The sequence below is a fragment of the Physella acuta genome, unplaced genomic scaffold, assembly GCF_028476545.2.
Source record: "Physella acuta isolate Inbredline_101_S28 unplaced genomic scaffold, ASM2847654v3 ptg000562l, whole genome shotgun sequence".
NCBI lineage: Eukaryota > Metazoa > Mollusca > Gastropoda > Physidae > Physella > Physella acuta.
In genome coordinates this window covers 684,417-696,653 of record NW_026732081.1, presented here as the reverse complement: position 1 = coordinate 696,653, position 12,237 = coordinate 684,417, and the positions used below count along the sequence as shown (strand labels likewise).

Genomic DNA, 12,237 nt, shown 5'->3' with positions numbered 1-12,237 from the left:
CCACCCGTCACCGTATCGATACAGTCAGCTGATCTCTCCTCAAGCGTGACCAATGTTATCAGTCTCAAGACGAGGCATTGATCTGCTACACGCGGCGATTGATTTGCTATTCATAAGGTCTTTAGTCGCTGAGATGAAGAAATATCGAACACTCTGAAGTTAAGTGTGCGCGTATGTACGTGTGTGTATTTGTCTAGGAGCGCCTGTGTGTGTGTGAGATTAACACAGGGGTGGGGGGGATCAATTATCTACACTAGAGAGTAATGCCACTCGTTTGGTTTTGTGTCAAGTCAAACATGACAGAGGGGATTTACATAAGTTTTACAGACCTGGTACAACACAGGAATGTCTCGTTATTGCATGTGCAGATCAACTTGATAACGGATTAAGAAATCAGCTTTATTGGAAGTCTGCTTTATTGGAAGTCTGCTTTAGGTAACGGCGCTGTTCAAGTGGTTAGACAGACATGAGGCAGACATTAAAGCAGATTTTTTTGTCTTGTGAATTAGGTCAGCCAGGTGATTCAAAGGAGGGTTGACGGTCGTTGGGAGAAATGACAGAGGTAAGTCAGTGTGTTGGTGGTTAAATAGTCAGTTTGTTGGTGGTTAAATAGTCAGTGTGTTGGTGGCTAATTAGTCAGTGTGTTGGTGGCTAATTAGTCAGTGTGTTTGTGGTTGATTGGACATTGTCTGTCTGGCTTATGAGTAATTGTTTGTCTGGCCAGCTGGTCATTGTATGTCTAGTTGGTCATTGTCTGGCTAGTTGGTCGTTGCATGTCTGGCTAGTTGGTCATTGTATGGCTAGTTGGTCATTGTATGGCTAGTTGGTCATTGTATGTCTGGCTAGTTGGTCATTGTATGTCTGGCTAGTTGGTCATTGTCTGGCTAGTTGGTTATTGTCTGGCTAGTTGGTCATTGTCTGGCTAGTTGGTCATTGTGTGTCTGGCTAGTTGGTCATTGTCTGGCTAGTTGGTCATTGTCTGGCTAGTTGGTCATTGTATGGCTAGTTGGTCGATGTATGGCTAGTTGGTCATTGTATGGCTAGTTGGTCATTATCTGGCTAGTTGGTCATTGTCTGGCTAGTTGGTCATTGTATGTCTGGCTAGTTGGTCATTGTCTGGCTAGTTGGTCATTGTCTGGCTAGTTGGTCATTGTATGTCTGGCTAGTTGGTCATTGTCTGGCTAGTTGGTCATTGTCTGGCTAGTTGGTCATTGTATGTCTGGCTAGTTGGTCATTGTCTGGCTAGTTGGTCATTGTCTGGCTAGTTGGTCATTGTCTGGCTAGTTGGTCGTTGTCTGGCTAGTTGGTCATTATCTGGTTAGTTGGTCATTGTATGTCTGGCTAGTTGGTCATTATCTGGCTAGTTGGTCATTGTATGTCTAGTTGATCATTGTATGTCTGGCTGGTTGGTCATTGTCTGGCTAGTTGGTCATTGTCTGGCTAGTTGGTCATTGTCTGGCTAGTTGGTCATTGCCTGGCTAGTTGGTCATTGCCTGGCTAGTTGGTAATTGTATGTATGGCTAGTTGGTCATTGTCTGGCTAGTTGGTCATTGTATGTCTGGCTAGTTGGTCATTGTCTGGCTAGTTGGTCATTGTCTGGCTAGTTGGTCATTGTCTGGCTAGTTGGTCAATGTATGTCTGGCTAGTTGGTCATTGTCTGCCTAGTTGGTCATTGTCTGGCTAGTTGGTCATTGTCTGGCTAGTTGGTCAGTGTATGTCTGGCTAGTTGGTCATTGTCTGGCTAGTTGGTCATTGTCTGGCTAGTTGGTCATTGTCTGGCTAGTTGGTGATTGTCTGGATAGTTGGTCATTGCATGTCTGACTAGCTGGCCATCGTATGTCTGGCTAGTTGGTCATTGTCTGGCTAGTTGGTCATCGCATGTCTGACTAGCTGGCCATCGTATGTCTGGCCAGTTGGTCATTGTCTGGCTAGTTGGTCATTGTCTGGATAGTTGGTCATTGTCTGGCTAGTTGGTCATTGTCTGGCTAGTTGGTCATTGTATAACTAGTTGGTCATTGCATGTCTGGCTAGTTGGTCATTGTCTGGCTAGTTGGTCATTGTCTGGCTAGTTGGTCATTGTCTGGCTAGTTGGTCATTGTATAACTAGTTGGTCATTGTATAACTAGTTGGTCACTGCATGTCTGGCTAGTTGGTCATTGTATAACTAGTTGGTCATTGTATAACTAGTTGGTCATTGCATGTCTGGCTAGTTGGTCATTGTCTGGCTAGTTGGTCATTGTGCAGCTAGTTGGTCATTGTGCAGCTTGTTGGTCATTGTGCAGCTAGTTGGTCATTGTGCAGCTAGTTGGTCATTGTCTGACTAGTAGATCTTTGTGTGTCTGGCTAGTTGGTCGTGAAAAAATGAAATACCTTGCTATAAGCAAATAAAACAAATAAAAAAAAACTTTTCTTAATAAAAACAAATGCTGCATTAGAAATGGGTAAAAATTCGCAACAAACCCATAAACAAGCAAGCAAACAAACAAATAAATAAACATGCATTGTAAAGTAAATAAAAGCTTATAAAAGTGGAAATCGTGCAAGGGTAAGATGTTTTTAACGAAATATAAATGAAATATGCTTGAGACAAAACTTCTGAAATAAATCTTTTTGCCCAGGACCAAACTGGCCATGACGTCATCAGCTGGGGTGGTGGGGAATTCGGTCAACACGGCCACCAGGTACAGACTGACGTCAGCTTCCATGATGGGTGTCTACCATTACCTGGGCAAGTCAAGATGGTTGCATGTGGCTCAGGTCATACTGTAGCAGTCACAGGTCAGTTGATGACTTAAGTAGTCACAGGTCAGTTGATGACTTTAGGTGTAGCAGTCACAGGTCAGTTGATGACTTTAGGTGTAGCAGTCACAGGTCAGTTGATGACTTTAGCAGTCACAGGTCAGTTGATGACTTTAGGTGTAGCAGTCACAGGTCAGTTGATGACTTTAGCAGTCACAGGTCAGTTGATGACTTTAGCAGTCACAGGTCAGTTTATGACTTAAGCAGTCACAGGTCAGTTGATGACTTTAGGTGTAGCAGTCACAGGTCAGTTGATGACTTAAGCAGTCACAGGTCAGTTGATGACTTAAGTAGTCACAGGTCAGTTGATGACTTAAGTAGTCACAGGTCAGTTGATGACTTTAGGTGTAGCAGTCACAGGTCAGTTGATGACTTAAGCAGTCACAGGTCAGTTGATGACTTAAGTAGTCACAGGTCAGTTGATGACTTAAGTAGTCACAGGTCAGTTGATGACTTTAGGTGTAGCAGTCACAGGTCAGTTGATGACTTTAGGTGTAGCAGTAAAAAGTCAATTGATGAATAGAGTAATCGGAAAATTTTGACGACGTCATCCTGTTACTCTCTTTAAAATTGTCTTAACTTAAGTGCTGTCCAAAATAACGTTTTTTTTTATTTTCTCCCGATTACAGACCCATTGAATACAATCACCACCCCCCTCCCCCCTTCCCCACCACCACCACCACCTCTCCAACCTACAACAAATATTAACCCTCTTGTCTCCGTTATTATTTTTTATACAAAATATATGCTGTGTCACATTCCTAGACCCTCCCCTCCCCCCACATCCCCGCGGACGTAGCACATGCAGCACATAGTCAAATTTTTCCTAGCTCCCAATTAGTTTATTAATAGACGACACTAAAAGGGTTTTAGATATGTAGGGAAAATCTAAGGGAAACAACTCTGTTCATTTATTTGAATTTCAATTATTACATGTTTCTTTCTCTTGGTATAGTCCTTAAAAAAACCTAATCAAAATAAACTAGACGAAAAAAACAAACAAACAAACAAACAACAACCTTCTTTTGTTTAGTTTTTGTCTAGTCTTTGTCAACACTATTGTGTACTGACGAAGACCTTGAGTCGAAACGTCCATCGTACCTATAAATGTCTTTAATATGTAAACCTTTTTAATTACAAAATTTCCCATCGAAATAACATTTATTTAACAATAAAACATTCTAGCTATCACGTGTAAATCAAATGAACCTAGTCACCTTCTTAATTAATTAATCAAAACATTATCTTAGATTTACTCTTAACCACAGATGTATCTGTTGTATCTGTTGTTGTAGCTGAATGATTCTCACATCGACCCGTGTAGTTACTACCGGACAAATCGTGTGCTTGGTTAATTAGATCGTTTGCAAGTTAAATAATAACATTTTAGCGAATCCAATGAACCACTTGATAGCTTTATTGTTACTGAAAAGTTTTTACATTTCAGTAAATTTCGTAATTATTATTTGGAAGGGAGGGCACCTAGTTTTGTTCTAGTGTTCTTAAATTTCACAGTAGCTTCCCTTTTAACGTCAGTGATGTATTTTTAAATGTAAGGCGATTTTAACAAGAAATCATATATAAAAATAAACTTCACTATAAGTTTATAAACGAACAAAAAAAAAACGATATAAGGAATACAAACATCCTACTGACATTATAACAGAAAACAGTTAAAAGCAGAGTCAATGCTTTAGGTGTCTATTTGTAAAGGTAAAGTGCACAAAAACTCATTGGAAATAAAAAGAAAACCCTCCCTCTGTCAATAGCCATCCACTTTTGACACCCCAAGTTAAGATAAATGCAACAAAACCACATGACATATGTTCACATTAAATGACACAAAACCCATGTTTACGTTATATGACACAAAATCACATGTTTACATTAAATGACACAAAATCACATGTTCACATTAAATGACACAAAACCCATGTTTACATTAAATGACACAAAATCACATGTTTACATTACATGACACAAAACCCATGTTTACATTAAATGACACAAAACCCATGTTTACATTAAATGACACAAAACCCATGTTTACATTAAATGACACAAAATCACATGTTTATATTAAATGACACAAAACCCATGTTTACATTAAATGACACAAAACCCATGTTTACATTAAATGACACAAAATCACATGTTTACATTAAATGACACAAAACCCATGTTTACATTAAATGACACAAAACCCATGTTTACATTAAATGACACAAAACCCATGTTGACATAAATGACACAAAATCACATGTTTACATCAAATGACACAAAACCTATGTTTACATTAAATGACACAAAATCACATGTTTACATTAAATGACACAAAACCCATGTTTACATTAAATGACACAAAACACATGTTTACATTAAATTACACAAAACCCATGTTGATATAAATGACACAAAACCCATATTTACATTAAATGACACAAAACCCATGTTTACATTAAATGACACAAAACCCATGTTTACATTAAATGACACAAAACCCATGTTTACATTAAATGACACATAATCACATGTTTACATTAAATGACACAAAACCCATGTTTACATTTAATCACACAAAACCCATGTTTACATTAAATGACACAAAACCCATGTTTACATTAAATGACACAAAACCCATGTTTACATTAAATGACACAAAACCCATGTTTACATTAAATGACACAAAACCCATGTTTACATTAAATGACACAAAACCCATGTTTACATTAAATGACACAAAATCACATGTTTATATTACATGACACAAACAACAATTTTCTATCCAACACCACGGATAATTTCTAATTTTTAAAGATTTTTTTTTCATTTTGCAAAGTTTCAAAAAGTCATAGCTTTTGGACATCAGAAGGACCCACACTAGAACAAAAATATCCCCCCCCCTAAATTTAACAATAGAGTTTGTCAATACTCTACTGTCAAGTCTTACTTTGTATGTTTTTATAAAATCAAAACAGATGATCATATTTCTCTGTTTACAAAACAAATCGAGGTAATAAGTTAACAGGTGCTTACACAAATGTAATCATCATGTGCTATAAACATGATGTAATCAATACACAGAATGTGCTACGAACATGATGATCTTAGAGATAATAATGTTAGCACCATATGTGCCACAAAGATATAATTATTTTAGCATCTAATGCACTATGAACATGATGTAATTTTAGCACAAAGTGTTCCATCATCCAATAATTTGGGAACCAACTGTGCTATAAGCTAAAGTAATTTTAGCACCAAATGTGCCACAAATACGCACATTGTCAACACGAAATATGCCACAAATACGCACATTGTTAACAACAAATGTGCTATAATTATCCACAAAAAGATTTCCCATTCACAATCCAATACAATAAATTTCCACCGATACTAGTCAGTGTGTGTATCGGAGATAAATGTCTATGTGTATGTGTGTACGTATGTGCTTTAAAAAAAACCCCTCACATTCCATTCATGTTTTCGTCAAATTTTAATCAAACCCCAGTCCGGTCCGTGCAGCACTAATTGCAAGCGTCACAGTCTACCAGAGCACCGTGTGACCCCCCCCCCCCCCCCACCCTCCAGCCCCACCCCCTACCTGTCTGATGCCCGTGTCAGCCCGGCCATTATTTTCGTCCCTCACTTTTTTAAAAATCAGCGACCACGTGATACGTACAGCACTCATGCACGTGCAGAGGTGGAACTGGTTTAACACGTGGGATCAACATGCGGAAATATGAGGGAGGGGGTGGATGGTGGGGGTCACAAGAGGGGGGGGGGGAACTGAGAAGTCTGACAGGTTATGCAATTTTATATGGGTCGTTAGGTTTACTGATATAGTCTTAAAAGATATATAAGCATATAGGCCCCTATATATATATATATATATATATATATATATATATATATATATATATATATATATATATATATATATATGTGTGTGTGTGTGTGTATATATGTATATATGTAAACAAATATGTATATATACATATATATGTATAGATAAACTATATATATATATATATATATATATATATATATATATATATATATATATATATATATATATATATATATATATTGTAGGCCTATATTTATGCGCCTATATAGAGAGATGGGTGTATTAACATCAAGTTTTATTAAGTAATAGAGCGTAGGATATAACCCCTCCCCCCTCCCCCTCCCCACTGCATTTGTTAAAATGAGCGCAGACGACCGTACAATTGCTCGTGCCTACAACCCTGCACCTGTTAGTGGCAGACACCTGGCCAGATGCAGGGGGTGGGGGGGGGGGGGCTGGTAGTCCAGGCAGTGAGGTGAAAGATGGACGGTGCTGGTAACCTTGAACTATGTCACCGTGACCCACGAGAGTGTACATTGCACCATAGCAACAACATACTTCCGGTGGGAGGTTAATGTTAGGGGTGACCTACGACCGATAAACTCTCAAGTTTCTTGCGCGGGGGTGTGTTTGTTTGTTTGTTTATGTGTGCTAGTGGGTTCAAGTGACTTGTTCTAGGTTTGAGTCCGGGGTTTGTATGCATTCAATGCTTGTATTTTTGTGTAAGTATATATGCATTCGTGTATAGTTCTGTGTGCGATTATGTGTATGTTTACAGGACTTTGTATTTGGAAACATATGTGCAAACATGTGTCTGTATTTCTGTGTATGTTTCTGTGTCTCTGTGATTTTACATGTCTTTGACTGCGTTTGTCTGTGTGTGTCTGTGTGTGTCTGTGTGCGTCTGTGTGTGTCTGTGTGTGTCTGTGTGTGTCTGTGTGTGTCTGTGTGTCTGTGTGTGTCTGTGTGTGTCTGTGTGTGTCTGTGTGTGTCTGTGTGTCTGTATGTGTCTGTGTGTCTGTGTGTGTCTGTGTGTGTCTGTGTATGTGTGTCTCTTTATGTATCTGTGTGTATGTATGTGTCTGTGTGTCTGTGTGTGTATGTGTGTCTCTGTATGTATCTGTGTGTCTCTGTATGTATCTGTATGGCTCTGTGTGACGGGTGTCTGTCTCTCAATACTAAAACTTTCTCCAGACTTCTATAAAAACGTGGTCTGCCGAAAAACTCATGACGTAAATCTAATTAACAAGCACGTGCTTATGCTAATTTTGCCGGGTAAGCAATCAGCACAAGAAGAAATGTTTTTAATTAACCCTCAAGTGTCTGGAATTTTTTCCGTGTATCCCACGGCTGATTGGCCATCAATCACAGGGGTGTCGTGGTCCTGGACAAGTTGCAGAACTTATCCGTCTTAGGACAAGTTGCAGAACTTATCTAATTCTCTCAGGACAAGTTGCAGAACTTATCTAATTCTCTCAGGACAAATTGTAGAACTTATCTAATTCTCCCAGGACAAATCGCAGAACTTATCTAATTCTCTCAGGACAAGTTGCAGAACTTATCCAGTTGTCTCAGGACAAGTTGCAGAACTTATCTAGTTGTCTCAGGACAAGTTGCAGAACTTATCCAATAGTTTCAGGACAAATCGCAGAACTTATTTAGTTTTATAAGAACTAATTGCAGAACTTATTTAGTTTTATAAGGACAAATTGCCGAACTTATTCAGTTGTATCAAGACAAACTAATTCAACCGCTCTTCAACTCATCCATAGAACGAGGCGCCCAGGGTGTGTAAAAAAATATCATTTTCACCTCACGCAATTTAGTTTGATATTGATTATCAATTTTAATTTATTATTATAAATTGGCATGTCCAAACGTACTTTAGAGAAATTCTTTGAAACTTTTCACACCATACCCGACTCTCATAATTACGTTAAAAGAATTAGGGTATTCTTACACCGTCACTGAATTATTTTTAGAATGTTTTTTTCCTCGAAAAAAAAAGTTTTGAAAATATTTCGTAGTACAGAACAGAAAAAATTTTTTTTTGGCTAATTAACATATTCGTAGTATGGACCAGGAAATAATTTGGGCTAATTAAAATGCATACCGTAACACCAAGTCGACCTGACCTGTCTTAACGTGGCTGACTTTATTATCGGGTCAAAGGTTCCTTTTTCCTTCAGATTTCATTGTCATCTGTTTTATTACCCCCCCCCCCCTTTCCTCCCACTCAAATACATTTACAAAGTCCCCCCCCTTTTTTTTATCCCCCCCCCCCCCCTTCCTCCCATACATTCACTACGCCCAAGTCAACAATCTTGAAAAATAACTCCCATAAATTTGTTTTGTTACTCCCCCCATACCCCCTTCCCCCCCCCCCCCACCCCAACACGCCATCCACCCATCCCCCCGGTCCCACACATGAGCGGAAGTGTTTTCGTAATGTTTCGCTGGGGAATAAACCTGGCCAGTGCCTCAGTCCCTTGTGGCTACAGACTTGCCGCATTGACTTGATGGGGAACTTGACAATTTGTATCAGTGGGTGGCTACAGACTTGCCGCATTGACTTGATAGGGAACTTGACAATTTGTAGCAGTGGGTGGCTGCAGACTTGCCACATTGACTTGATAGGGAACTTGACAATTTGTATCAGTGGGTGGCTACAGACTTGCCACATTGACTTGATAGGGAACTTGACAATTTGTTGTGCCACATTGACTTGATAGGGAACTTGACAATTTGTAACAGTGGGTATAAAATACTCCATCAGAGTATTTTGAGAGAGAATTATACTATCCCACTGCCCAATTCAAAGTATAACTTTTGAATCCACTGAGAGAATTATGCCATTTAAAAAACAACAACAATCCCTACATTCCTTGAGATAAATAAACACCCCCACTACACAAATCAAAGTATAATTTTTAAATTCATTGGGATAAATATACCACCCGACCACCCAAATCAAAGTATAATTTGTACATTCACTCACTTTTATTCAAGGGACGATACTCCGTAGGTGCATTAACGTCAATGCGCCCTTAAAGATAGCCAGATTTTTCTTCTTATCCTTTCCGTACCCCAGTTGCCAGGGTGCAGTGTGTTGCATAAATGTTAGCACTAGCAGCAGAGAACCATGGGAAAAAGTTTGATGTCCGTCTCTTCTTGAGCACACAATTTGCTCGCGTCATTCATAGCGAGGGTGACGCCACACATCATATAATGGAATGATGATCTCTCTTTTAGCCCTTTCACGTCAGGCCAGATTTTTTAACATCCTCAATTCATTTTCCTTTGGTCCCCGACGTTAATCGAGAAGCTCAAAATTTGGTCAGATTTTTCTACCAGGCAATGAGGGTGGGGGGGGGGGACGAACTGTTCGCCTTCATGTTATTCGTGTATGTAGATTAGCTTCTGCGGCTTGATTGAACTCGGGGGGTAAGGATCCCTCGCAGTGATCCCTGGGATTTTCTAATCCTGAGGGGGTCGGGGGTGGATGACGAGGGGGTCGGGGGTGGATGACGTGTCTGTCAGTATGTCCAATCATGACACGAGGAATATTCCCTCCCATCTACCACGGCACGCGCCTTTAGCCTTGACCTTGATTGGCTAGACCAACAGCACCAGATGTAGATACAAAACTACAACAACAGTTGACGCGGGGAGGTGGTGGTATGACTAGGGACACGTTGTTCATTTCCTCACAAAATATCGTCTTATTGGGGAATGGGGGGCAAAAGAATATCTTTTTCAAATAAAACTAGTGACTAATAAACACTCACACTCTGTCACACACATTCACACACACACACACATACTCACACACACACACTCTCACACTCGCTCACGCACACACACGCATACTCACACACACACTCACACACACACACTCACACATACACGCACACGCACACACACACGCACACTCACACATACTCACACTCACATACATTCGCATTCACACACACACACATACAAAGATATATATGCCTACATATGTGTATTTTCTGATATTCTATAATCTGATTAATCCAGCTGATGAAGCAAATATATTGTCGTTACAGTAACAAATATAGTTGAAAAACAATTAATGGTACTGATTCTTCACGTGAATTATAGTAAACATTTTAACTAACTTGAAATGTTTACAGTAATCTGTCACCACACGCCGGTTATAGCTGTAAAATTGCAGCTACAGCAGCTGTAAGCCATACAGCTATAGTGAGCAGGTCACAGCTAGCTTTCTGATAACAATTCCCTTATACAACTTGAACGAAATGGATAAACTGACAACACCCGCTATAAACAGTACGAACTAGAGTACGAAATATAACTATATCAAAGACGAGTTATAACACTAAGCCTACATAATGTATCTAGTACGAAATATCAAACACGAACTGTATGAACAGTATTGAGCAGGCCTTTTAAATGTACGAAAAATTATAAGAACGACTTTAACAAGTACACACTATAACTAGTATAGAAATTTATAACAAGTACAAAATATAACTAATAAAAACTAAAACGAATTCTATCTAGAACAAAGTACCAAATATTGGAAGTACAAATGCAACATGAACAAATATAACATGGTCAAATATAACATGTACAAATATAACATGAACAAGTATAACATGTAGAAATACAAAATGTACAAAATTAAATATACTATGTACAAATATAACAAGTACAACTATAATAAATACAACAAGTACAAAATATAACAAGTACTAACTATAATTTTTTTTAACTATAACAAGTACCAAACATTACAAGTACAAATGACACTAAGAACACCACTAAAAACGAAAAAAAAAGAACAAAGCCCAACCGAAAAAGAACAAGACCGCATGTGAACACGACTGTTCCCCCTCCCCCACCCCCACACCACCCCCCACCCCCCGGGTTATTAATATTCCCTATTGATTAGTGAGGCAGCCCTTGATGCCATCGAGATTTTGCTCCGATGGCCGCAGCGCTGAGTTCCACTACAGCGAGCCACATTTAATCATCCTCGGCTTGACATTCATCTTGACCGCCTACAGTTATGGCCCTTGGTATCTAGTAGAGTTCTCGTTCCTGTTAGCAGTTGTTTCGTTAATGGCGAACGGTGGTCGCATCAATTGGTGGCGGTGGTCGAGTTAAACTGGTGGCGGTGGTTAAGTTAAACTGGTGGCGGTGGTTAAGTTAAACTGGTGGTGGTTAAGTTAAACTGGTGGCGGTGGTTAAGTTAAACTGGTGGCGGTGTTTAAGTTAAACTGGTGGTGGTTAAGTTAAACTGGTGGCGGTGGTTAAGTTAAACTGGTGGCGGTGTTTAAGTTAAACTGGTGGTGGTTAAGTTAAACTGGTGGCGGTGGTTAAGTTAAACTGGTGGCGGTGGTTAAGTTAAACTGGTGGCGGTGGTTAAGTTAAACTGGTGGCGGTGGTTAAGTTAAACTGGTGGCGGTGGTTAAGTTAAATTGGTGGTGCTGGTTGCATCAATGGTAACTTAACATCGTTTGTAGACGCTATTCATCTCTTTCATAGTTCATACTTGTAACTTGCTTAAACTGCTTGCTAGAATTTGTAACATCTGTAGG

The 12,237-nt window shown here is 39.3% G+C and overlaps 1 protein-coding gene across 1 annotated transcript in view; it reads left to right on the top strand.

The window, feature by feature from the left end:
• The first annotated feature begins 221 nt into the window (after nt 1–221).
• Nucleotides 222–12,237, top strand: part of LOC131946518 (X-linked retinitis pigmentosa GTPase regulator-like) — a 74,756-nt gene continuing 62,740 nt past the window's right edge. Inside the window, exons 1-2 of the mRNA XM_059307339.1 lie at nt 222–562; nt 2,619–2,778. Of these exons, the coding sequence (XP_059163322.1) occupies nt 554–562; nt 2,619–2,778 (169 nt within the window). The 5' untranslated portion in view covers nt 222–553. The remainder of the gene's footprint in view (nt 563–2,618; nt 2,779–12,237) is intronic.